The sequence below is a fragment of the Megalobrama amblycephala genome, linkage group LG9 (genome assembly GCF_018812025.1).
Source record: "Megalobrama amblycephala isolate DHTTF-2021 linkage group LG9, ASM1881202v1, whole genome shotgun sequence".
Taxonomy (NCBI): Eukaryota; Metazoa; Chordata; class Actinopteri; order Cypriniformes; family Xenocyprididae; genus Megalobrama; species Megalobrama amblycephala.
Genome location: NC_063052.1, coordinates 7048974 through 7073150, shown reverse-complemented (window position 1 = coordinate 7073150; position 24177 = coordinate 7048974). Strand labels below are relative to the sequence as shown.

The 24177-nt window shown below is 38.9% G+C and overlaps 1 protein-coding gene across 6 annotated transcripts in view; it reads left to right on the top strand.

The window, feature by feature from the left end:
* Positions 1-24177, top strand: part of elmo1 (engulfment and cell motility 1 (ced-12 homolog, C. elegans)) — a 100917-nt gene that overhangs the window by 73080 nt on the left and 3660 nt on the right. For 5 of the 6 annotated variants that reach the window (XM_048201413.1, XM_048201414.1, XM_048201416.1 and 2 more), the window contains 5 exons: positions 4435-4571; positions 18308-18471; positions 19266-19378; positions 23464-23571; positions 23670-23752. In XM_048201413.1, the coding sequence (XP_048057370.1) occupies positions 4435-4571; positions 18308-18471; positions 19266-19378; positions 23464-23571; positions 23670-23752 (605 nt within the window). Of the gene's footprint in view, positions 1-4434; positions 4572-7584; positions 7803-18307; positions 18472-19265; positions 19379-23463; positions 23572-23669; positions 23753-24177 lie in introns of those variants that run through there. The other variant, XM_048201417.1, reaches the window with a different exon arrangement.

The window sequence follows — 24177 nt, the reverse complement described above, 5'->3', positions numbered from 1 at the left end:
TTCCAAGTCTTCAGAAGTTATATGATAGTTTCTTTTTTGGCAGAACCAATGTAGTATGGCTTTCCAGATTTTTTTGGACTTAATTTCCCTCTGGAGATGTCACAGGGTGTACTTTGTCTAATGGCAATGATTATTTCATTCTCCGTGTCTTGAAGAGTATTCCCTCTGCATTTGAAAGCCAGGGTGGCATCTATCACTGTAGATTCGTCAGTTCATCAGAGCTCTTGCCTCGAAGATGACCTCTCACAGCTGTCATCTCATCTTGACGTCTCATTGATCGCTGTGTGAGGTTTGAATATCATCCTTGGGGCTTTCAGCCTTGTACTCGCTTTTTTAGTTTGTTCGTTGTTTTCTTCCCCTAAGATGCTTCTTGTCTTCCATAATTATCTGTGGCAGAACATCAAGACGTGAGATGATCATGTCAGATTTTGAGAGGTGCAAGGGTGGCCAAGGCATCTGCCAGTCCTACAATCCTATGACCTTCTTGTAAATGCACAAGGATATGGACATATGGGCAGAATTCCTGGGCAGATTCCTAGTACGTGGGAAGATCATATGTCTGCCTTAAAGACCACCCAGACAAGTCTCTGCAGAGCCTATACTCCAGAGGATAAGGCTTCCTAGCTCAAGTTGTGGAAGCTCTTAGTGATGACCTCCAGATTCTCAAAGATGAACTATTGTTCAATCATCAAACTGCTCAGAGTTCAGTCTACCTCATGCAACTTGTATGAAGTGGTCGCATATAGGGTTGTCAAAAGTACCAAGTCTGAACTGAAATGTAAAAAATGTGACTATACCGGAATTTTCCCCTTAGAATTTTGAGCGCTGTTCTTAAACACCTCTGATTGGCCATTGTATTCATTCGCTCAACAGATATGTCTAATATATCTGCTGATAGACGGATCCGCTGATATACGCCTGCTTTCAGATGTACCCGCATGTATCTGTGTAAGCGCTCGATGAAGAGCGTCAAAGATGTCTATTTACAACATGTTTTTTAAGCGTTGATCATTGTAGCCAATCACAGACATATCTGTTGAGTACGTGAACACAGCGGCCAATCAGAGGTGTTTAAGAATCTGCTCAAAAATGCTGTTATCGTCAATTTTTTTTAAATTTCAGTACCGGAGTCAATACTTTTGACAACCCTAGCTGCATGTGTCCTCTACGGCAGTGTCCTATACAGACTTCAGACCACATGGCTTGTCCTTTTTGTTGGCCTTCTGTAGATGATTCACTTCTGCATATTGTGGCTCATCATTTGACTTGAGGGATCAAAAGATTGCCACACCATTATATCATTTTTCTATAACAATACACAAGTTGAAGTCGAAGAGTTTGCTGTAGTTAGTTTTCCATGTGATGAGTCTTGAAAATCCTGCATGTACTGTATGGATTGATGTGATTTATTTTCAATGATAGGAAATAAAAGTAACAATATATTGATCCTAAAACCACTTTTGTAAAGCCAATTGTAAAATCAATTGGCAGGCCTATCAGGCCTATTGAAGGATTCCATGAGAAAAGCCATGAGAGGAATCATAACTACATTGAATGCTGGTATGATGCTGATTCATGGCAGGCTCATGGAAGGGAGTACAAGAGGTCGGATATGACTGTGCTGACGGATTAAGGTCATGCAACATGTTTAAATGCTTTTCTGACAGCCCTTCTGCTTACCCAAATAACCAGTTGACATGTTGAATTGTAAGCTATTTACACTGAAGCTTTGCACTGTGCTGTGGTTGTTAGCTGGAGGGCATAAAGCCCATGTTAATACTCACACCATGCACATAAGTCTCCGCCTCCTCAGTTATGTGTCAGTCATGAGAAACTGACTAATATGATGTAACGATGTTATATGATGTAATCGTGCTTTTGAGTGTGGACATAATTGATACAATGAGGTCTATAATAGCTGCACAGACATTCCCTTTGTTTGGCAGGTGCAGGATCCCTGGAAGTATGTGACTGAATTCTGCCATTTTTTCATCATGGCAACTTTCGGTTGCAGTATGATTAATCACTTTGAAACTGCATTGAATTAAATTAAATGTTGTATACAATGTGTGTGTATGCATATATTTGCAGAAATTCCCTTGACTTCTATATAAATAGGAAAATATTGTGTTAATCACACCGCTTTGAAGATAAAAGGTCAGAAAGATCTTTTCAGGATCCTTTAGTTACAATATGAGAGAACATCCTGGTTTAATGAGATTCCTCCATTTAGCGTAACTGCCAGCTAGACTTTTAGAGTTGCATCAGACTGTTAATACTGTCCAAACCTGTGAGCTCAGGGCTTAGGCGAGAGCCAAAGTGACTCTGACATTTCATTCCTCAGCAGGTGGGTGCTGATAGTGCTGCCCTCCCCTTCAGCACACCCTTGAACTCCTCTGACTTTTGAAGGAGAAGGAAACTATTACAATGAATCAGTTGGAGCCATCCCAAAGGACCAGGCTCTTTGGCTTGGACGGTCGGTGGATTGAGCCTCAGATTGACCGATCAGATGACGTCACTCTCAATGAAAGCCCCATTACGCCTTCAGGCATCATTCATTATGCTGTGAAGTTTCAATTTTGACCAAGCCAATGCAATTACTGGCCCTCTGCAGGGGCTTTGGCGGTTCTCTGAAGCTTCAATTCCCCTAAATGAGAATCTCAAACAGTGGCTCTCATTCAAAGCACCATTCCACTCGAGTAGTGTTTGTATTAAAGTGGCGTAGCTGACACGCATAGGTGCGTGGTGCCTCAGGGTGAAAGCCTCACTTTCATTTTCACCTTGACTGCTGCTGTTTATGAACACCTTCAGTTTTTATAGCGCTCACCCAGACTTTAATTTCCCACGCAGCCATTCTGATTTGATTCAGGCTTTTTTTATAAAGCACTAATCTCACACGATAGATCATCACAGAGCTCTCATTCCATAATCCTGCTTTAGTAATATCCCGTGGGGGGAATCTTTGAGGATCACTTATGAAGTGGTGAGATGAAGAGCAAGTCTCTCTCTTATCGTTCTTATGATGGTAATCAGCCAACATCACATCAATCTATATGCTGTCTGTACATTGCTGTTACGTAATGTGTTGTGTGCTTGTAAGCCTAGTGAGAGGCTAGTTAGAGTCAAGAACTCCAAGAACCTCTAAGACCCAGGCCAATATCAGACCCCAGAGACTCGGACCAAGATTAGACCCCTTTAGACCTGCCAGTCCAAAAAGCATCTTATGAACTGAAAAAGAGAAATGCTGAATTTATTGACTGTAAAATGAGACCCAGATCTACTTGCATTCATTTAGCAGATGCTTTTATTCAAAGTGACTAAGACATAAGGGATACAAAAAGCGAAGATAAGAAGTTTCAGAATTGCTCAGAAAAGAACAAAAGTATGGGATACCATGAGACAACAGAAAAAGAATGAAGAGGGGTTCTTTATAAGAAAGTTTTAAGAGTAAGTGCCTTAACAGTTTTAAGTCATTGTTCATAGAAGAGTCTTTAGGCATTTTTTGAGAGGAACTTGGGATTCAGCTGTTCTATTGGGAAGATTCAGACCTGAAACTGTAAAGGTGGTGACAAAAGCCAACTGTTGTCAAATCAGAAGAGCTAGGAATGTGAATGTACAAAAAAAGAGTCTCAATCTCACTCACCAACTAGTGCCATCGGTGCAGAACACACTGCAAAAACTTGGCCGACAGATGCTCAACAACAGTTTTAAAACTCAGACCAGACCGAGAAACTAAGTAATGAATTCCAGAGAAGGACCACATTTGTGTAAACTTTAGTTCCCAAAACCAAGACCACAAAATCAAGACCCTAACTCTGAAGTCTGTGGAGTCACAAGTTTAATGTAACACAAACTAGTAGAGCATGATGTCAGTCCTTTTTGGTGAGGATTGAAAGAGGTTCTTGAGAATCTCAAAGGTTTTTTTTTTTAATTTCTAAATCAAGACAAGTGACTGGCTGGCAAGGGAATGCAATGAAAGAAAACACAGCTATAAAATTGCCATTTTTAACCGACTGTTCACATTCACTTCAAATGTGTAGGTGTCCTGAGAGCCAAGCGCATGCTTCTCATGCTTGAGAATAATCGTCTGCTCTGCCAAGAGGCTCTTTCAGAGAGATGCGTCGTGAGGTAGCACCATTCGTTCCCAGCAATATCTGATGTATCAATGCATGAGCAGTCCACGTGAGAAGCTGAAGCTGGCTAAGAAAGCGGACACGTGAGCCTCTTTAAAAGTTCGTGCTCAAAGTCCCAGTTGGAGAGTCAGAAGTTCTCTTGAGACTCCAGTGCAGATCAACCTAAATATAGGGCATTGCTTTGTCATGTGATATGGATATTGATGCTTTACCTGATAAATCAACTTTCCTCAGGTGGATTGGGTTGCGATTTTTGACAAATGAACAAAACGCTCAATTTGTCCCATGTGTTTGTTCACAGCCAGCGAGAACTGCCATGACTTCCACCCCATGTTTTTCACCCACGACCGTTCGTTTGAGGAGTTCTTCTGCAACTGTATCCAACTCCTCAACAAAACCTGGAAAGAGATGAGAGCCACTTCTGAAGACTTCAATAAGGTGAGAGCAGCCCTTTTGATTGAGACCCTGCACCTGTGTCTAATTCTACATCAGTCTCCCTCTTCCTCAAGTTCTTTTGCTCATTCTTTTTCTCTTACTTGAGTTTTGTGTTGTTCTTCTCACATTAGTGGTCAACCAATATGGGTTTGTGATTGGCCAATGCTATAGTGTTGTCATGATATCAAAATTTCAGCAGTGGATAACAATATCAGTAAAATTAGTAAAAAAACCCATAGCTAAATCTAGTATGCTACTGAACACTGCCCTTAAATTTATTAGTAATATTTTACCATTTCGGCCAATCAAGCTCTTTATCAGATAATTAGTCTATCACTACTTCACACTACTTGGAAACACAGGACTTTTGCAGGGGGATGATGGTTGTTCCAAGCTCTTGCCGGAGACAATCTTTTTTTTTTCTGGTAAAAGAGGCGGTTGAGATTTGCTAGGCTGTTGTTTGTGTAATTATGATAATCACATAGAAAACTTGTCCCCGAGTTGTAGCATAGAATAAAAGACCATCTTGTGTATAGCTGTATATTTGAGCTTAATTAAGATTCATGGACATGAAAAATCATTTTAAAAATATCTCCCTGGACACTGTGATTAAATTCATCATCCTTTGTTTTCTTACATGAGCAGCACATCTGAGAAAACTTGCTCGCTTTTGCCCCTCGTCTGTATTCCTTCCTCATTATAAATAGACTTGCTGAATATAGAGATAAAACTGCTGTTTAATCTGGTGATCAGAACTCCCAATTCTTTCTTTCTGACAGACATGGAAATAGTCTCCGTCTTGAACTTTACAGGAGGGATGAAAAGTTGCTGTTGGTAGATTTATTTTATTCAAGTTCTTTTGATGGCAGCGAGAAGGTTGAGGTGGTGAAATGCACTGATCAAAACTTTAGTCCTCTCAAGCTGTTATTTTTCATAGAATGACTTTTGCATTAGTGGTTTGTGATGCTTGCCTGTATTCCCTCCAAATATATAACCATCACATAGAATAATAAGACCATCACGTCATCAGCAGAATGACTGTATGTGATTTTCTCCCACTAAATATGAAGTCATGGCAGTGGGAGTTGTATAGTCAATCCTTTTTCTTTTCAGAGAAAAAAATTAGTCTAACACCTAAGTCTCGACATCCCTGGGTTGTGTTTCCTTGTCGTGTGTGGACACAATCCTGATCGAACTGAAGAAGATTAGACCCACCTCTCCACCCACCTTTGTGGGAGCTTAATACAGACTTAGAGGAATAACTCTGAGCTTCATTGTTCAGATGTCGCCTTCTCAAGTAGACACAACTTTGGCATTGTTTTGAAATTAAAGTATTATAGTGTCTTAAAAGTTTAAGAGACAGTTGTTAATTACATGTTGGTCTTTTATCCCTCCAAAATAAATAAATAACTCTTTAAGCCTTATAGAATACTCACTTCTAATAAAGTAGTATAAACTTTATAACACCTCATTGCCCCAGTTTAATATATGTTTCCTACATGTTTCTCAGTGGAGGCAAGTACACATTTTTGTAAGGTTCAAAGATAGGCAAAGTCTTATTTTTTTTACCTCCCTTGAGCTCATTGCACTTTCGTTGAGCTCTTAAAGCACGGCTTGAAGCCAGTTTTACATTTGCTCTGATATTTTAACTTTCTTTTATTTTTTTATTAAATTGTTGTTGTTATTATTATTATTATTATTATTAATTTATATATATTTTTTTATAAAAATACATTTTAAGTGAGGAATAATGTATAATTACATTTTGTAAATGTACATAATCCTTGTACATTATTTCACATACAAAAAAAAAGAATCCTGAAAAAAAAGTACAAAACTGTTTTCAGCATTAATAATAATAATAATAATAATAATAAATGTTTATTTAGCAGCAAATCAGCATATTAGAATGATTTCTGAAGGATCATGTGACACTGAAGACTGGAGTAATGATGCTGAAAATTCAGCTTTACATCACAGGAATAAATTACACTTTAAAATATATTTAAATAGAAAACAATTATTTTAAATTGTAATTTTTTATTTTTTTTATTTTTATTTTTAATCCTATAAATGCAGCCTTGGTGAGCATAAGAGACGTCTTTGAAACACATAAAAAATCTTACAGACCCCGAACTATAATATAAACTATAATATAAATATATATATTGAGGAGTAATGTTTGTAGGTTCTGACACCCTTGAATCTGGATGGTTTTGTGGCTTTTTGGTGGCATTTGAGCCACAAGTCTTTTATTATGTCCTCCATTTTGTTCTTTTGTCTTGGTGGATCCAGTCAGACACGCAGTAAAATGATTATGAGGCTTCGCTGTCACTATACAGCATTGATGGACCTCCACCATTTTCGGATGACTGCACCTCACCATTCTCTGCCTCTTCTCACACAACCATCTAATTTTTATACGCACATGCTATTTTTCTCCTCCCCCACTGCCTCTTTCTCTTCGTGATAGGCCTGTCACATCCTGTAAATATTGTCTGTCCATCTGTGTGTGTGTGTGTGAGGTGTGGAGATGAGAAGCAGGAGGTAGGTCTGCTCTCAGCGATGCTCTTGGGGCAAAAAAAAAAAAAAAATCTGACGGGCAATGGTTTGCCTGTTTCCATGGCAACCACATTCTAATTACTCCCTCTCCTGCTTCACGATAACATAGAACAGCTATTGTGTGTGTGTGTTTTGGTTCATAAACAGCTGTCTTCTCCATCCAATCATCTCTGACGAAAGCAGCTATGACACCTGACTTTAAAATGGCCACTTCGGTGCATCCAAGCACAGTAGTAGTGATGTAGTGACTCTGTTTAAGCTAGCACAACCCCCACCCCTCCCCCTTCCAATCTCGCCCTCTTCAGGCGCCCTCCCTTGTATACAAACCACGTGATCTGTGTTGCCGGAACGCAATTGGCTGAAGCAGTCGTGGCGTCTGGCCAATCAGGCTTAAGCGCTGAAATGGACATAAACTGAGCTGCTTGGAGATGCTTTCAGACTTCAGAGTGCTGATTGCATGAACGGCCAGACGAAAGCAACCTTTGGCTAAAGCTTGGTCTGTTTTCATCAGCAACATACACACACAAAAACAACCCAGGAACCATCTGCCACCACTCTTTATTTTCCTTCTGGCGATCCGATCGTCCCTGCACCTGGTCAGGGTTCATCTCTGCTACACTGGGTTGGACCAGCGTGGATCCGCGCTCCCAAACATGGAGGTGACAATGGCATGTGAGTACTGCTGAAGAGAACGCGTCGGGTGCATGGAGGAAAAACGGGTGTAGACTGAATGAAAAGGATGAAGGGTCATTTGCAATTTTGCCTGGATGCTGATGGGAGTTAAAACAGGCGCACAGATGGAGCAGGCTTTGTGTGAAGCTGCTTGTAGTAATCAGGTTAGAGGCAGATTTCAGCTCGCGATTAAAAAGGAAGCGATCCAGAGCAAGCGCTCCAACCTGCGCGCTCCTCCGTAGCCCAGCCCCTCCTTGGGTACTTATTATGAATGAGCGCTTTAATGTGTCATTTCTCCATCACTCCTTTCTCCATAGCACATTGACCTCTAGTCGCTCTCGTTGCTGTGCGGCTGTTCATTAAGTTTGAATTATTTGTGCATGTATCCCACGTGTAGTGAGATATCAGCACTGTCTGTTTGCCATTTTTTTTGTTACTCTTTTTACAATGAAAGCATGTATTGAGGTTAATCCCTTTTGTATACAGCCTTGTCCTTTGTGAATTCTTTGTTGGTACAATGTTCACAGGATTGACCTTTCGTGGATGATCAAAAAGACTAAAAATCTCCCAGCACTTCTGAATTCTGTGATGGGCTGTCAGCTAGCTCCTAACGTTGATTGATTATGGTAATATCGCAGGCAGCATTTTTTTTCAAAGCATAAATCTGCAATATCTCATAAAGTGAATGATGTCTGGAGGTGTTGTTTAGTCGTGCTCAGCATCCGCACCCAAGCCTCCGGTCCACAATTCCCTACTTCCCCTTGCAGAGCAAGATTTTTTATTTTTATTTTCATTTCTTCTTTCCTTTTGTCACTCTTCCTTTGTTCCTTCCTTTCCTTCTCTTCTTCTTTCTTTCTTCCCGTCTTCTCTTGCCTTCAGTCCTGTCCTTCTTCATTCCTTCCTTCCCATTCGTACGGGAAGGAAGGAACGTACTTTTCTTTTTTACTTCCTTTCCTCTCCTTTCCTTTCCTACTTTTCTTTCTTACTTCCTTTCCTTTCCTTCTCTCTTTGTTTTGTCCTTTTCATTCTCACACACAAAACCAATGCTACTCTACGCTATGAGCTGAGTCTCATGAAACCTTAAGTGACCTTAATGCATTGGATGCTTTCAGCATGCTTCATGCTGGCCCTTGGAGAAAGAGTTATTCCTGCCAATGGAATGGATGTGTGGCTGGATCCTGAGAGAGTTGAGCGCCACCTGCTATATTACTGCATTGTTGGGGTGCTTTTTCAAAATCCTGTGTTATGAAAAGTTCCCTTGTCAGACAGAACTTGCGTGTTAAGAATGTGCCTGCATGCACTTGGCCATGTATATGCTCGTTCATGTGTCTTTCTCTGTGTGGTCATCCTCAATACTTCAACAACTATTGGAGGCTACACACTTATGATTACGGGTGCAACGGATCGCAGTTGATCTGCGGTTTGGCACGCGTGTGATTTGAAGATTAATTGCTAATTTTAAGCATCATAGAGTGAAATTTATCATTTGCATGTGTTTTCTTGCCAGTTTACACATTCAAGTGATTTTAAACCATTCCAGCACAAGAAGAGGCGAAAGAGAGCTCAATTCCTCACTCGCTCGCTGTTATCTGTGCGGACGGCCACACAGAGGAACCTATTCTCGTGAGAATGTGTACCAATAGTATGCATGTGTAATCTCATAGAATATATATGCCAAAAGTATATGCAGTTTTTCGCGTGCATATGATATGTACTTTATGGCATACGATAGGCACGAACCCCATACCACTAATCCTACCCAAGACCACCAAGCGTATTATATGCACGCCATAAACTGCGTATCATATGCACGGCAAAACTCATTTCGGCGTAAATGTTCTATGAGATTACACTCATGTACTATTGATATGCAATCTCATGTGATCGGGTTGCACAGAGAGAAGCGTGTGAACGCAAAATTGATTCCTCTTTTGCATCTCCTTTTTCTCGAACGGACACATGCACACAAAATGTTGTTAAAATACTCACCTCGGCAAGCATTCTCGTAAACACAATCAGTTATATCTTAAGTGAATGTAAACTGTCGAGAAAGAAATTGGATGTGTATCATTATACTGGATCAGTGCCTATAAATACCTGCTGCTGTCTGTCATTAATGTTAATCAAGCAACAAAACATAGCTTTAACAAAGATGAATCTATTTGTAATTTATACAGTGAACACTACAGTGTTATTTTACATTTAATGATTACATTTCTGTACCTGAATACTACTGTTAGGCCTTACTTTATTTGTAACTTTGTTATATTGTATTTATCTATGCTTGTAATTTGTGTACATGTATTTGTTCTTATTTTTTACCGGCTGTTCACTTGCCTTTAATATTTGAACTTTATTAGTTAGGCTAGTAGTTTTTGCTGTGGTACAGAAGTACTTAAATTACACTTTAAGTAATAAATAAAAAGTTACACGCCCCCCGCTGATCCGAAAAATAATTAAATCCATGACTCAAAAAACGGCAACGTGATCCGAACCGTGAGTTTTGTGATCCCTTGCACCACTACTTATAAAACACTGACTGTTCAAGTTGTGTGGTCAAGTGCAGATACTCAATATCCTGTTACATCAGTAGGTATCAGGCCATTCGTCAAGAATCCAGCAACCTGCAACTACAACTAACACACCAGGTTCTCTGCAATGTAACCCTGGCCAGGTCAGAGATTTATCAAAGAGAGTGGAAGAGATTCGATGGACCTTCCTGCTTTTTTGCAGAGTGGGTGCAGAGCCTACCCATAGCATCCTATTGCATGCAAGACTGCAGGTCTCTCTCTTGGCATGCATATGCATGCACAGGTGTTTTATCCTTGTCTACTCCACTTGTTATTCATAGGCTTACCTCCAGCATTTATGAAAAAATTACATCAGACTGTAATGCATCTGAATTCATGGTCTTTGTGGTCAGTGTTTCCAGCAAATGATTTTTCCGTTAATGATATCTATTTGTTTTCTTTGAAGTAATGCCCATTTCTTTGATATGAATCATTATTAACTGTTATAAAAATCATTATGGGGGAGGAAACGGCATAATTAGCATGTCGATTGTGGAATGGATAAATGCCCCTTTTCCTTTTCATGCCTGATTACCCCATTGGGTCTACGGTCCATAACAAGCAAAATGAATGCGAAGAGGGATGACAGAGGCAAGTGCAAGATATGCTTCCCAGCCTGTACTGCAAAAGTTCAGATTTGAAGTTTATTATCTAAACACTATTTGATTGACAAGTTGTAAATGATAATTATGAACTATTGCAGTTGTGTCATAGACTTGTGTGTTGATGTGACTTGCTGGGCTAATTAAGTAGCTTTGTCTTTGGAGAACTTTGCCAATACGAAGCTTTTGTGTTTGATCCTAACACATGTCCTAACAAGATGTGACGTGACACTGTGACATGCGATGAAAGGTACCTTTGCCATGTTAATCCTTTTTTGTCCTAACCAACCTCGACTCCGTTATCAGAGGATTCTATTTTAGAAACGGTTTCTATTTCTGCAACATTGCTGCTGGTACCACAACATGCTAACTATGACAATGATTATCTCAGGTACTGGTTATATACTTTAGGGGCTTTCGCACCGAATAGTTCTAGGAACTCAGTTATAGGAACTAGCTACTATAGTTCCCCAATAACTAATTTCTCCCCCGGGCCATGTCTCTGGTTGCTTTCGCACTGGGAATAGGAACTGTTAAGTGGCCGACAGCGGCATCTTTAAGCGTGGCATTTACAAACGCTAAAAAACAGTGGATGGAGAATGCCGTGATCAGAGATGTGTTTGTTGTGCGTCATGGGTTTCGTGATAATGGAGATGGAATGTAAATGCATAATCTATGCGACTGAAAGAGCAAAAAGTGGGGCTAAGAGACTAAATCTTCCTACTCTAGCCAACTTTTAGTATCGAGGAAGAGAAAAGAACACAAGCCTGCAGACAAACAGGTAAATGCAGTTTTCGCTGTTTTCGATTTTTGTGAAGTAAATATGTTTACACGGCTTTTTAAAAATGGCGGGTGCCGGTGTTTGACATGCATTTGACCAATCAATGTACACTTACGTCACTGATAGTTCCTATAGAGCTGGTTTAGACTCTACTCTGAAGTAGGAGCTAATTTAGTTCCCCCAAAAGGAGTTCATAGAACTAAAATCGTTCCTAGTTCCTGCGGTTTTTGTGTGACCTTTATAGCCATACTGAAAGCATCAATGGATAATTTACCTCAGATCTTGAAAATAAATTAATATTAAAACTGTGAACTCAAGTATATTCCATGACAAAGATTGTATCAGTCTCTCAGTATGGGTTTTAATGATGGTAAAGTGGTTTAAAATGTATGGATCTTTGAGAATGCAGTGCACTTGCAGAGAGAGCCCTCCCACATGCTCTTCTGATTTGCTGTGATTTTTGATTGATCCTGTAGTCATGTCACGTCTGGTGTGGACAGACAAATTGCTCGTCGCAAAAATTTTACTGCATCGCATCTGGTTAGGACACAGTGTAAAGCTTTACTAAGACAGTCCTGTGGCTGTTGCCGATGTTTGCTTTAGCATCGCATGCAGAATGTTTTAATATGACATTTCCTGTGTATATTAGTCATACAAAATGTCAGGATCATGAATAAACATAATCCTCTTCTAGCCTTTGTTTACAGCAACGCTGCTCATAAACTTAGATGTGATTTATCTTCCTAAATCAATAAAGTCTTCTGATGTAACTAAATAACAGCCTTTGCATAATTACAGGTAGGAAAAAAATAGGACTATTAATAATGTGCTGGTATGTAAAACAGAGAGGCATACCTGTGAATTTATGATGGATAGCTGTGCAAAGTTGTAATTAAAATCGGACGGGAGTGATAAATCTTGCCTGCCCTGATTGGAGGCACAACAGTGCTTTGATTGGCTGCCTGGATGAGGGAAGTAAGCAAATTGCCACAGCTGCAAAAAAAAGTGCTGGTAAACGACTAAATGCTACTAGAGGTAATGTGCTTTTCATGGGTCATATGTGGAATAGCACTGACCTATGTCATGGTGGTTTTTGCATGTTGGTCTGTGTATAGGCCAGACAGATGCATTGTAAAATTAAATGAGTTTTACCTTTTAACAAACTAACAAACAACACTTTCATAATGGATTGGTTTCTCATAATTGTTTTGTTTTGTGTGTGTTTCTGTTGATGGTTTTTATTTCACATTTGGATGTGCATTGGTTGCGCTACACTGCTTATGATCTGCCTATAAAATGACAGGAAAACCTAATGCACATGCATCGCTATTTGTCTTACTGATGCATGTGATAGCCTAGTGAACTATAGTTGGTTTGTTTGTCTGTTTCTCATCAATGTTTGGCTTGTGTATCATAGACGTTTGTTTGGAATTGGTTTGGTCCCCAAAGGACAAATTAGTTTTAAACTGTAATCATCCAGAAAATCAATTTGTTATCTTTTCCCAGCTGTTCAGCATCCAGTTTATCAGATATATAAAAATTTATGAAGGGATATAAATATCTTTTACAGCACTCCTCTCGAAGGGCCCTAAAATCTGGATTTGTTTCCTCAGTATAATCCAAGACTGCACTATGCACTCTGAAAAAGCTGGGTTTAAAATGGGTTGTTTTGACCCAGCATTTGGGTTAAATGTTTGCCCAACCTGCTGGGTAGTTTTATTTAACTCAACTATTGTTTAAAAATTGCTATATTGCTTGCTTAAAATGAACCCAAAATATGTTGGAAATTAACATTTGTTAATTTGTTGAATAAATGAACGTATTAATAAGATTAATAAATAATAATTACAAACAATACACATTTATTAAATTGATTATCTATAAATGTTCACCTTTTTTATTATTATTGTTGCCTCTAGTAATTATGTATCTGATTTTTAATTTCCAACATATTTTGGGTTCATTTTAAGCCAGCCATATAGTAATGGGTTAAATAAAACTACCTAGCAGGTTAGGCAAACATTTAACCCAACCGCTGGGTTCGTCCATTTTCAACCTAACTTGGGTTGTTTTTACCCAGCATTTTTTTAGAGTGTATGAAAGCTTGTTGTGTTTTCTGCCATTTTATATTATATGTTATATTACTTTGTGTCATAGCACAACTCTCTTCATGGCATTTAATGGCACTGGCATGATCCCACAAGCCCACTCACTTTCCAAAGATGATTCAGAAACACTTTAATATTAAGATTAATCCCTCATTTGTTGTGCCTAAGGGAAGCAATAGATTTGTTCAATGGCGTTATAGCTTTGACATTCAAATGTATTAAATAATGCAGGTGCCTTAGAGAGTATAATAATAGCTCTGATGTATCAATATAAATCAAAATATATAGTCCAGTGCAGAATAACAGCATTGGTCTTATGAGCGCTTTCACAAGCGCACAAACACTTGCACATTCATTCTTCTGTATGTCACTCTGTATTATCTGCAGGGCTGACACACAGTGGGCGAGTGTGTTCTGTGCATTTAGATGCTCGAGAGAGAGGAGAGGCGAGAGAAAGACAATAAGCATGGCAGGGCAGTTGAAGACTCGCGCACTTCTTGCTGAGGCTGTGACACACTTGCATTCGTTTGTCTATAAAAAAAAAGGTCCATTTCCGCTTTATTCATAAATATCACCGCCCACCACATCAGCAGCTGAAATTCCACTGTTCCCCCATATCACCTCGTCCTCACAAATAAAAGGTCTGCTTCTATTTCAGCCATCACGACTTGATTTGAAGAGGCTGATAAAAGAAAGTGAGAGAGCGCCTTGGATTAATTAATTTCGAACCGTGAAAAATCTGCAAATGCGCTCAGAAAATTGCTTCCTCTGGCATAAGGGATTGTTTCAAGTGGAGACGTTCGCTTCTTCGTCTCCCACCTGCAGCTGTCAAAACCCCCTCCCCTTTAAACCTTACTGTGCTGTTTGAATAGAGCCATCTTGGTTTATTCCTCCAGCAATCACTCCTCTCATTCTTCAAGCACCGACATATCAGCCTAGTGATTTGGGAGGGGGCCTTGACCTTGGCCCAGTCTTATCACTAATTAAACCTCATCTAATCCTGCTGTGCGAGCCAGCGGCACCTGCTTCTCTGGATGACTGGGAGGGGATGCATGCATGAATAGCTACTAGACTCGGTTCCAGCTTCCCAGCTCATGCGTTGCTGTGCTCCCCAGCTAATCACAGCATATGATCTGTAGCCCAAGGCTCGGTGCGTACACCAACCCCGTTTGCGGTTTCGAGCTGTGCATTATTCAGGCATTACCAGGAAAGCTGTGTCTTTATGGCAGCTGGCCGTTTCTGTATCTGAGGATGAAGAAAAGCTGTCTTCTCGTGCTGCATATGGGCGAATTCTTGTGTCATAGTCCATTGCTGGCTGTCTCTTTTGTTTGTTTGCATTTAATTCTTCATCAGACAGTAATCCTCAAGATGGCTTTCATGACTGTGCTTGGTTGGCCTCCTCTTATCTCCACATGAAGAGTTTCTTCCACGCAACTTCTTAAAGGGTTAGTTCACCCAAAACTTCTGTCATTTATTACTCACCCTCATGTCGTTCCACATCTGTAAGACCTTCGTTCATCTTCAGAACACAAATTAAGATGTTTTTGATGAAGTCTGAGAGGTTTCTGTCCCTCTATAGAGATCCAACCAAACTATCACTTACAAGGTCCAGAAAGATAGAAAGGACATTATTAAAGTACTCCATTTGACTCCAGTGGTTCAACCTCAGTTTTATGAAGTGACGCGAATGGTAAAGATACCACTTTAAATTTTTTATTTTTTGCACAAACAAACAAAAACAAAGCATTCACATCGATTCATAAAATTGAATTTAAGCCACTGGAGTCACATGGAGTACTGTAATGATTTCGTTTCCTACCTTTCTGGACCTTGGAGTGGTAGTTGCGTTGGATCTGGAGGGACAGAAGCCTCTCAGACTTCATCAAAAATATCTTAATTTGTGTTCTGAAGATGAAGGTCTTACGGATGTGGAATGGCACAAGAGTGAGTAATTAATGACAGAATTTTAATTTTTGGGTGAACTAACCCTTTAATACATGCTCTTCAGTGGTGGAACCAATACCTGTGAGAACAAGGCCTCAAAATTCATCCACTCTACAGTAGACGTCACGTTTTACACACACACAAAATGTGTATATGTTAACATACAGTGTTAACTGTATTCACTACTCATACCCTGTAGTCATTAAATCTGCCCCAAATGGTGCACTTGATGGGGATTTGTAGTCTTGTAGCTTGTGTTTGAGCACATCTGTGATATCCCATTTGTCATTTTATAAATCAGAAGGGTTTGGATGAATTGTGCAGAGATTCAGAGGAAACTGAGCATGAAAACTGATCAATCCAAATTAAATCCAAAGTCTCTGAAGCCATTTTGCTCAGTTCCATTGTTGGCGGTTACTGTGTTTCATCTTTTGTAGGACAGTAATTAAAGAAGCATTAGGGAGTCTAATTTAAGATGCATGTACAGTAGTGTCTTGGGTAGGTATTAACTGATCTTTGTTCAAGGATGTATTGTATCGACAGTGTAAGAAGCTTCTCATTTGGAGCTTAATAAGTGTGTGAATGCCTGTCCGGGTGTTTGCCAGTAATTTGATCTTGTACAATATATTGTAAGATGACTTGGTAAGAAAGAGTTTGCTAATACATTTATGTTATTAGCAATCTCTTTCTTACCAAATCATCTTACAATATATTGTTCAGGTATACCCTACGTTATGGGGACAAAATGTCCACACAGAGATGGATATCTGAAAACCTTGTCTTGTGGGGATATTTAAAAAATCATAATGTCTATGGAATATCCCAATAAAACATGAAAACCCAACATATACAATACAGTCCAAAAGTTTGGAACCACTAAGATTTTTAATGTTTTTAAAAGAAGTTTCGTCTGCTCACCAAGGCTACATTTATTTAATTAAAAATACAGCAAAAAACAGTAATATTGTGAAATATTATTACAATTTAAAATAACCGTTTTCTATTTGAATATATTTCACAAAGTAATTTATTCTTGTGATGGCAAAACTGAATTTTCAGCATCGTTACTCCAGTCTTCAGTGTCACATGATCCTTCAGAAATCATTCTAATATGCTGATTTGCTGCTCAATAAACATTTATGATTATTTTCAATGTTGAAATCAGTTGTGTACTTTTTTTTTCAGGATTCCTTGATGAATAGAAAGTTCAAAAGAACAGCATTTATCTGAAATACAAAGCTTCTGTAGCATTATACACTACCGTTCAAAAGTTTGGGGTCAGTAAGAATTTTTATTTTTATTTTTTGAAAAGAAATGAAAGAAATGAATACTTTTATTCAGCAAGGATGCATTAAATCAATCAAAAGTGGCAGTAAAGACATTTATAATGTTACAAAAGATTAGATTTCAGATAAACACTGTTCTTTTGAACTTTCTATTCATCAAATAATCCTGAAAACAAATATTGTACACAAATAGTTTGTACAATTGTACACATTAAATGTTTCTTGAGCAGCAGATCAGCATATTAGAATGATTTCTGAAGGATCATGTGACACTGAAGACTGGAGTAACGATGCTGAAAATTCAGTTTTGCCATCACAAGAATAAATTACTTTGTGAAATATATTCAAATAGAAAACGGTTATTTTAAATTGTAATAATATTTCACAATATTACTGTTTTTTGCTGTATTTTTAATTAAATAAATGTAGCCTTGGTGAGCAGACGAAACTTCTTTTAAAAACATTAAAAATCTTAGTGGTTCCAAACTTTTGGACTGTACTGTATATGTGTGTGTGTGTGTGTGTGTGTGTGTGTGTGTGTGTGGTTCAGGTATACCCCATGTCATGGGGACAAAATGTCCCCATAAAGATGGCAGTATCCTAAATAATTCTTGTCCTTGTGGGAACATTTTTTGGTCCCGATGAGGAAAACGGTTTAAAAATCATACATAAGTGATGTTTTTGGAAAATCTAAAAATGCTGAAAGTTTTCTGTGATGGGTATGTTTAGGGGTCATGTGATAGAATATACAGTTTGTACAGTATAAAAACCATTACGTCTATGAAATGTCCCCACAAAACATGAAAACCCAATGTGTGTATGCATGTGTACATTTGGGTGCCAATGCTCAAAGACTCTTGTTTAAATATATTGCAATTTTTACTATTTCCTTTCATTCACTAGAGAGTATTCACTCTTTTCCTTGTCCAACTTTCACTCTTTTCCTTGTCTTTTCAGAAACCTTTTGTCTGGGAATGTATGTAGACACTTAGCATGTACACTACCTGTCAACAAAGTTGTCTTTTTTTGTCAGTTACTCTGACCTTGTGCTGTCATAATCGTGAACAGTTTCAATCAATTGTCTGATCTTTTGTCTTTGTTCAATTCAAAAACGGTACTAAAGTAAAAGCAAGATATAAAAATGAGAAGTTTGTCTTCCTGAATGCATAAAATTATGTCCTAAATGATTAAATCTGTGTGTGTGTGTGCTATAGGTGATGCAGGTGGTGAAGGAACAGATCACTCGTGCTCTCACGATCAAGCCTAACTCTCTGGATCAGTTTAAAAGTCGTCTGCAAAATCTGAGCTACACTGAGATCCTCAAATTGCGCCAATCCGAAAGGATGAACCAGGAGGATTTCCAATCCCGGCCCATCCTGTGAGTCACTGGAAGCTCTTCAATTATCTAAAGCACGCAGTTCCCAAAATCAGACTCACCCAGTTTTGGTCCATGTGTACTGCACCTGTGTCCCACTCATGATTGAAAACAAGCCTTTAAATGGTTCATAACTAATTAAACTAAGAGGAGACTCCATTAAATAAATTACCCACTGCATTACAGTAGTGTCATTTGAGCTGGAATGTACAATAGCAGAGAACATGTCCGTGTTGAACTTTCAGAGCTTGTTTGAACTGAAATGCTGGAAATATCACTCATGATTTCATCTTCTGTCAAAATATGTAACATGGTTCAGTCTGTTTACTATAACAGGAATATCAATTTGTCAGCTTGGTTTTTGACAGTATAATTTGTAATCTCTAAAAAAATGAAACATAAAAATAATAAAAAACAAAAATCAAAGCCAGATAAGCCAATTCAATAACACAGAATATGATCAAAATATTGTTCTCTCATGAATTACTTAGTTAATGCTCTGGGCATTGGTTAAACATTAGAGAAGTCTTTAAGTCTTTAAATGGCTAATTAATATTGCAAAATTCTCAGCTTTAGATCTAAAGCAGCTAAACACAGTCAATTTGGCAGTAGTATTAGCAAAACCACAAGATAAAAGGAGGTTTGCCTGGACTTGTGTTACAAAGAAATGTCTAAAGACCAAGTACGCTGTATGTCTGTATGTATGTCAATTATGTTTTTGAGTCTTTCTTTGTGTATACTGCCAGTAAAGTGGTGGATCAGTACTTTTAAACTGCATTTGTCTGATGTTTCTCCAGGGAGCTTAGGGAGAAAATCCAACCAGAGATCATGGAGTTGATCAAACAGCAACGCCTCAATCGCCTGTGTGAGGGCACCTGCTTCAGGAAGATCAGCAGCCGAAGGAGACAGGGTAAGAAACACGTACACTTAAAGATACATGTAAGGAAGTTCAACAAAGTTTTTTTTTAGTCCATAAAGATTCCACATAGTTTTGGCTCCAAAGACTCAAACACCATGTCACAAGGCAACAAAGTGGCACAACAAAACTAAAAGTGATAGAAGCTGCCTCTTTCTTGTTAATCCAAGTTTCTGTCCTATCTAGCAGCTATGAACAACACTACATTTTGTCTGTTGCTTGATTCTGTTTCTGCGTTTCACACCCACACAGAAAATTAATTAAGCAACAATATTATCCATTATACATTGGCAAGCCTGAGAGAGATTGCTTGTGGTAGTAGAGAAATATAGGATATTGCATGACAAATCCCTCAAGGAGAACCATAAAAAGGATGCAGTTTGCTGAAGCTGCACAGAAATAAATGAAAATACATGTGTAACATAGCATTTTCGACTTCGGTTTCCCCTTAAAATTTGGAATTTTACTGGAGTTGTGCCTGGTTAGTACACAGTGTAAGCTTTTTCTTCCCTAAACTGAATGTACTTTCATCTGAAAAGTCTTAAATGTATCTGCTCCGAGTATTTAGTTCACTAGCTTTTTTTGTCAAGTCAAGTCAAGTCAAGTCACCTTTATTTATATAGCGCTTTTTACAATGCAGATTGTGTCAAAGCAGCTTTACATTGACAACTGGTACATAATTTTTGCTGCACAGCAGCTCTTAAAGAATAGTGTCAATGCAGGCAGATCAAAGCACTGTTGAAAAAATGTCAAGAATACTGTTGAATATCAAATGTCAAGTCAAATGTCAAGTGTCCCCAACTAAGCAAGCCAAAGGCGACAGCGGCAAGGAACCCAAACTCCAACAGGTGACATCAGGTGGCAAACAAGTGGCAAATAGGTGTTAAAATGGAGAAAAAAAAAAACCTTGGGAGAAACCAGGCTTAGTCGGGGGGCCAGTTCTCCTCTGGCGAACAGTGCTTTGTTACGAATCAGGTTGCTATCATAAGTCTGATAAGATCGCAACAATCAAAGTATTTATTTCAGTTCCATCCAGTTGAGGATCATATTCATCACGCCGGTATGGACGGTTTGTTGAGGAACTGTGCTACTGGCTGTCGTGTCGATGAGGCCTTCACAATGGATGATCTAGTTGACTCGATCTCTGCTGATACTTCAGGGCTGCGTTGTGGTCGTGTCCAGTTGAGGATCGTATTCATCACGCCGGTATGGTTGGTCTGATGAGGAACTGTGGCACTGGCTGTCGTGTTGATGATGTCTTCACAATGGATGATCTAGTCGACTCGATCTCTGCTGATACTTCAGGGCTGCGTTGTGGTTGTGTCAAGGCACAGGTCCTTGGTCTCAGCTGGATACGGCCCGGATCCGGTTGACTACGGTAAACCTCGGGATAAACAGAAAGACTAATATTAGCATAGATGCCATTCTTTTTCTGATGTAACAAGTACATCTGGTGTTATAGGAAGTGTTCCCGGTTCCGGCTGACCTAATTTATGCAGCCTAATAATCCTTTAACAGATTTGAAAATATAAATTCATAATGTCAATTTGTGCTTGTCTTAAGTGTCTGAACTGATTTACTTAATGATTCACTTAATTTATTGGTGACCTCAACTGGGCTGCTTCTCATTCAAAGACAGAACTTCAGAATTACAAAGACCTTCATTGGTCACTTTTTTTTTTTTTATTATTATTTGCATTCAGCAATCTCGTAGTATAGTAACGAAATGTTAGAATGTCTTACACCATAGCTTTTATCCAACTATCTTACATAAACACTGTGAATTTTATACGTCCAATGAATAATATTTTTATGAGTGCTATTATTAAACCGACAGCATGATTTAGCAAGTGTGAAAAATAGCCTTGTCCGTTGCTGAGAGAGCGGAAGTATGGAGCCAATTTCAAACAAGCGCTGAGTGGTGGGTGTGATAAAGCTTACTGCGCAGATTGGAGAGTTGAAGGATCGTCAAATGTAATATCGCTTTTTACGCGGGCTGGCTGAAGAGGAGGGCTGTCTGCTGAGCTCAGAGGGAGGCTTTATCAGTTAGCCTGGATAATTTAACACTCTTCACACTTCTACAGGATTAGATCATTCTGAGACTAAACACCTTGTCTGTCTCTTGCTATGCATCCTTCTGCCTGCCTCTCTCTTTTTCTTTTCTTCCTTTCTCTTTCTCTCTCTCACCTTCCCACTAGATCTCTCATTCTTGCCTTTTCTCTTTTTTTCTATTCATTTGAGAATTGTCACACTTTGCCTGTTTTATTGACATCATTTTCTTCTAGTATGAATCTAATTTGTGTGAATGAAACATTTTTTTTGTTCACAATCAACTATTATATTATCTGCCAAAAGCCATTGGAGCTAAATATGACTTACATGGCACCCTCTCATAATTTGACTGACATGTGCATTACACATAAGTCAGTATTTGCCAGTGGTTTGCCTTAATGTGACAAAGTTCAGAAAAATGAAGCATGACTACTAATGAGAAGCTTATGTGAACAGAGTTGAATCAGATAAAATCCAGGGTGGGAATTTTTGAATGTTGCATTCCTGGAAACTCAGAATTCGAATTGGTTATTTTCACTTCCACTGAAAATAACCAAATGGAATGGTGCTTTATCTATCTGTCCCAACTTATTTTCAAGTAGGAGGTGGTAGAATTCCAAGTTCCAAGGTGTCAGGAATGCAGGATTGGATACAGCAATAAAGGAGGAATGCCTACTAGTAATCAATAGTTCAGCGACTCATTCTTTTCAGTGTGAATGCCCCACATGAAATAGCATTGAATATTTACCTTTGCCCATGTCCATGTTTGTGGTATCTGGCAGTATAATGTATATCAGGTTTTCATTAGTGACATTGATAGGTTCTTACTATATTTAATTTATTATTGTTATAGTAACCTTCTTGATAATGTCATTTACTTGTCATTTAAGGCTGAATCACATTGAATGTATTTGCGCCATTTCGATAGCTTGCGTCATGACATTCTGGTATGTTCTACTTCCTAATACAATCTTTAGAATGAGGTTCCCCACAGGAGGCACTGACCGACCACATAAAGCCGCCAAAACTCGGATATATTTAATCCCAAGATAACCCAATGTCGGACCATTGCTTTTGTCCGTGTACAACTAACCTTTTCAGCAAGCTTTTAAGGACTGCTCTTAAACGACAGAAGGAAGCGCACCTGTGGTTTTTCATTTTGACAGGTGCTACATTGACATTTGTATTCCCTATTGTTGCCCCATAGCAGAGCTCTCTTCTCATGGTGTAGAAAATGAGCTGTCCAGTTCCTACCTTGAATCTTAAGTATTGCAGAAGTTGCCTGAGGCTGAGCTTTCCGAATAATGTTAAAATTGAATTCTTCTTTGCCTTTAATTCGCTGAAACATTTTAGATTTTTGTTCTCCTCATCCACATCGCTCCTTGTCTCATGACTTATGTCATCAATTAGAATAGAAATTCAGGAAAGCCATGTACAAAGGAAGCCACTTTTTCATCATGCACGTGGCACTGCATGCATATTAAAGGATTCTGCACATATCTCTTCTGACATCTCAGAATGGGCTCACAGATGGCTGTTGGCTGCAATATCCACTGGTTGTTCATTGCACATTCGCAGTGGTGGATAAACAGTCTATTGAGCTGGTTTGTTAGTAAGCTGAAACTATAGAAAGAGTACAGTGATCAAGCTGTTTACTGCACACTCCTTATCTCTTTGGGTGTATGTATGCAGCCTGTGAAGTGCCACCCTCCAGGACACTCTTTCATTCCACATCCACAATGATTTTAAATTTGCCAAACTGCTATTCCCAGCTATTAGGATTTGGATTCAGACACTAGAGTTGAGTGCCAGCCATGGCCTTCTAGACTAAATGTGAGCAGTCCTGGCAGTGATCACTTTTGTCTGCTTTTGGGCGCAGCACAGTGATTTGGGGAAAAAATTGCCAGTCACGGCTTTACCCAATCCGCAAGGAAAAGCCAAAGCATATTAAGCATTGTACTAGAATGAAAGACAACTTGTTAGCATTACATTGTGGAAGACTAACCCGCTGCTCTGCTTCTTTACAGACAAGTTCTGGTACTGTCGATTGTCGCCCAATCATAAAGTTCTCCACTACGGGGATTTGGAGGAGAGCCCTCAGGGAGAGGTACCCCATGATTCCCTACAGGACAAACGTGAGTACAGCCTCCGTTCTGATCATGGTGTAGTGGCATCACTCCATAAAGATGAGATTAAGATGGTCTTATTAATTATTCTTTGTTCCCTGTTGCAGTTCCTGTGGCTGACATCAAAGCTGTTGTCACTGGTAAAGATTGTCCACACATGAAGGAAAAGGGAGCTCTGAAGCAGAACAAGGTGAGCAAAAATGATCTTGAATATCAAAAGATCAAATTTTCCTTTGATGCATTGGTGTGTGGCTTGGTGACAAAGGATGCATTAGTTATGCCTTGTAGCTTTGTGAGTAATGATACATCAGCTCACTTCAGTTTCAAAGTCACCCTTTCTTCTTCCCACAGAACAAAGCAGACAATGTCAAATTTATGCCACAACTTAAAAAAAAAATGACTCCCTGTTGACCAAATTGATTAAACTTGAGGCCATATCAAGTATAGCTGGAATTTTCTGACACAGCCGTAAGGATCCCCTTAGTCCTGATGACACTGACTCTAAAATAACAATGTGTATCAATATTGTATTTTGTACTTTCTTTAAGCAACATTTATCTTAATAGGAATTTGACTTGAAAAATCAATTCCCTCATCAACTGCTGAAAAGAGAGT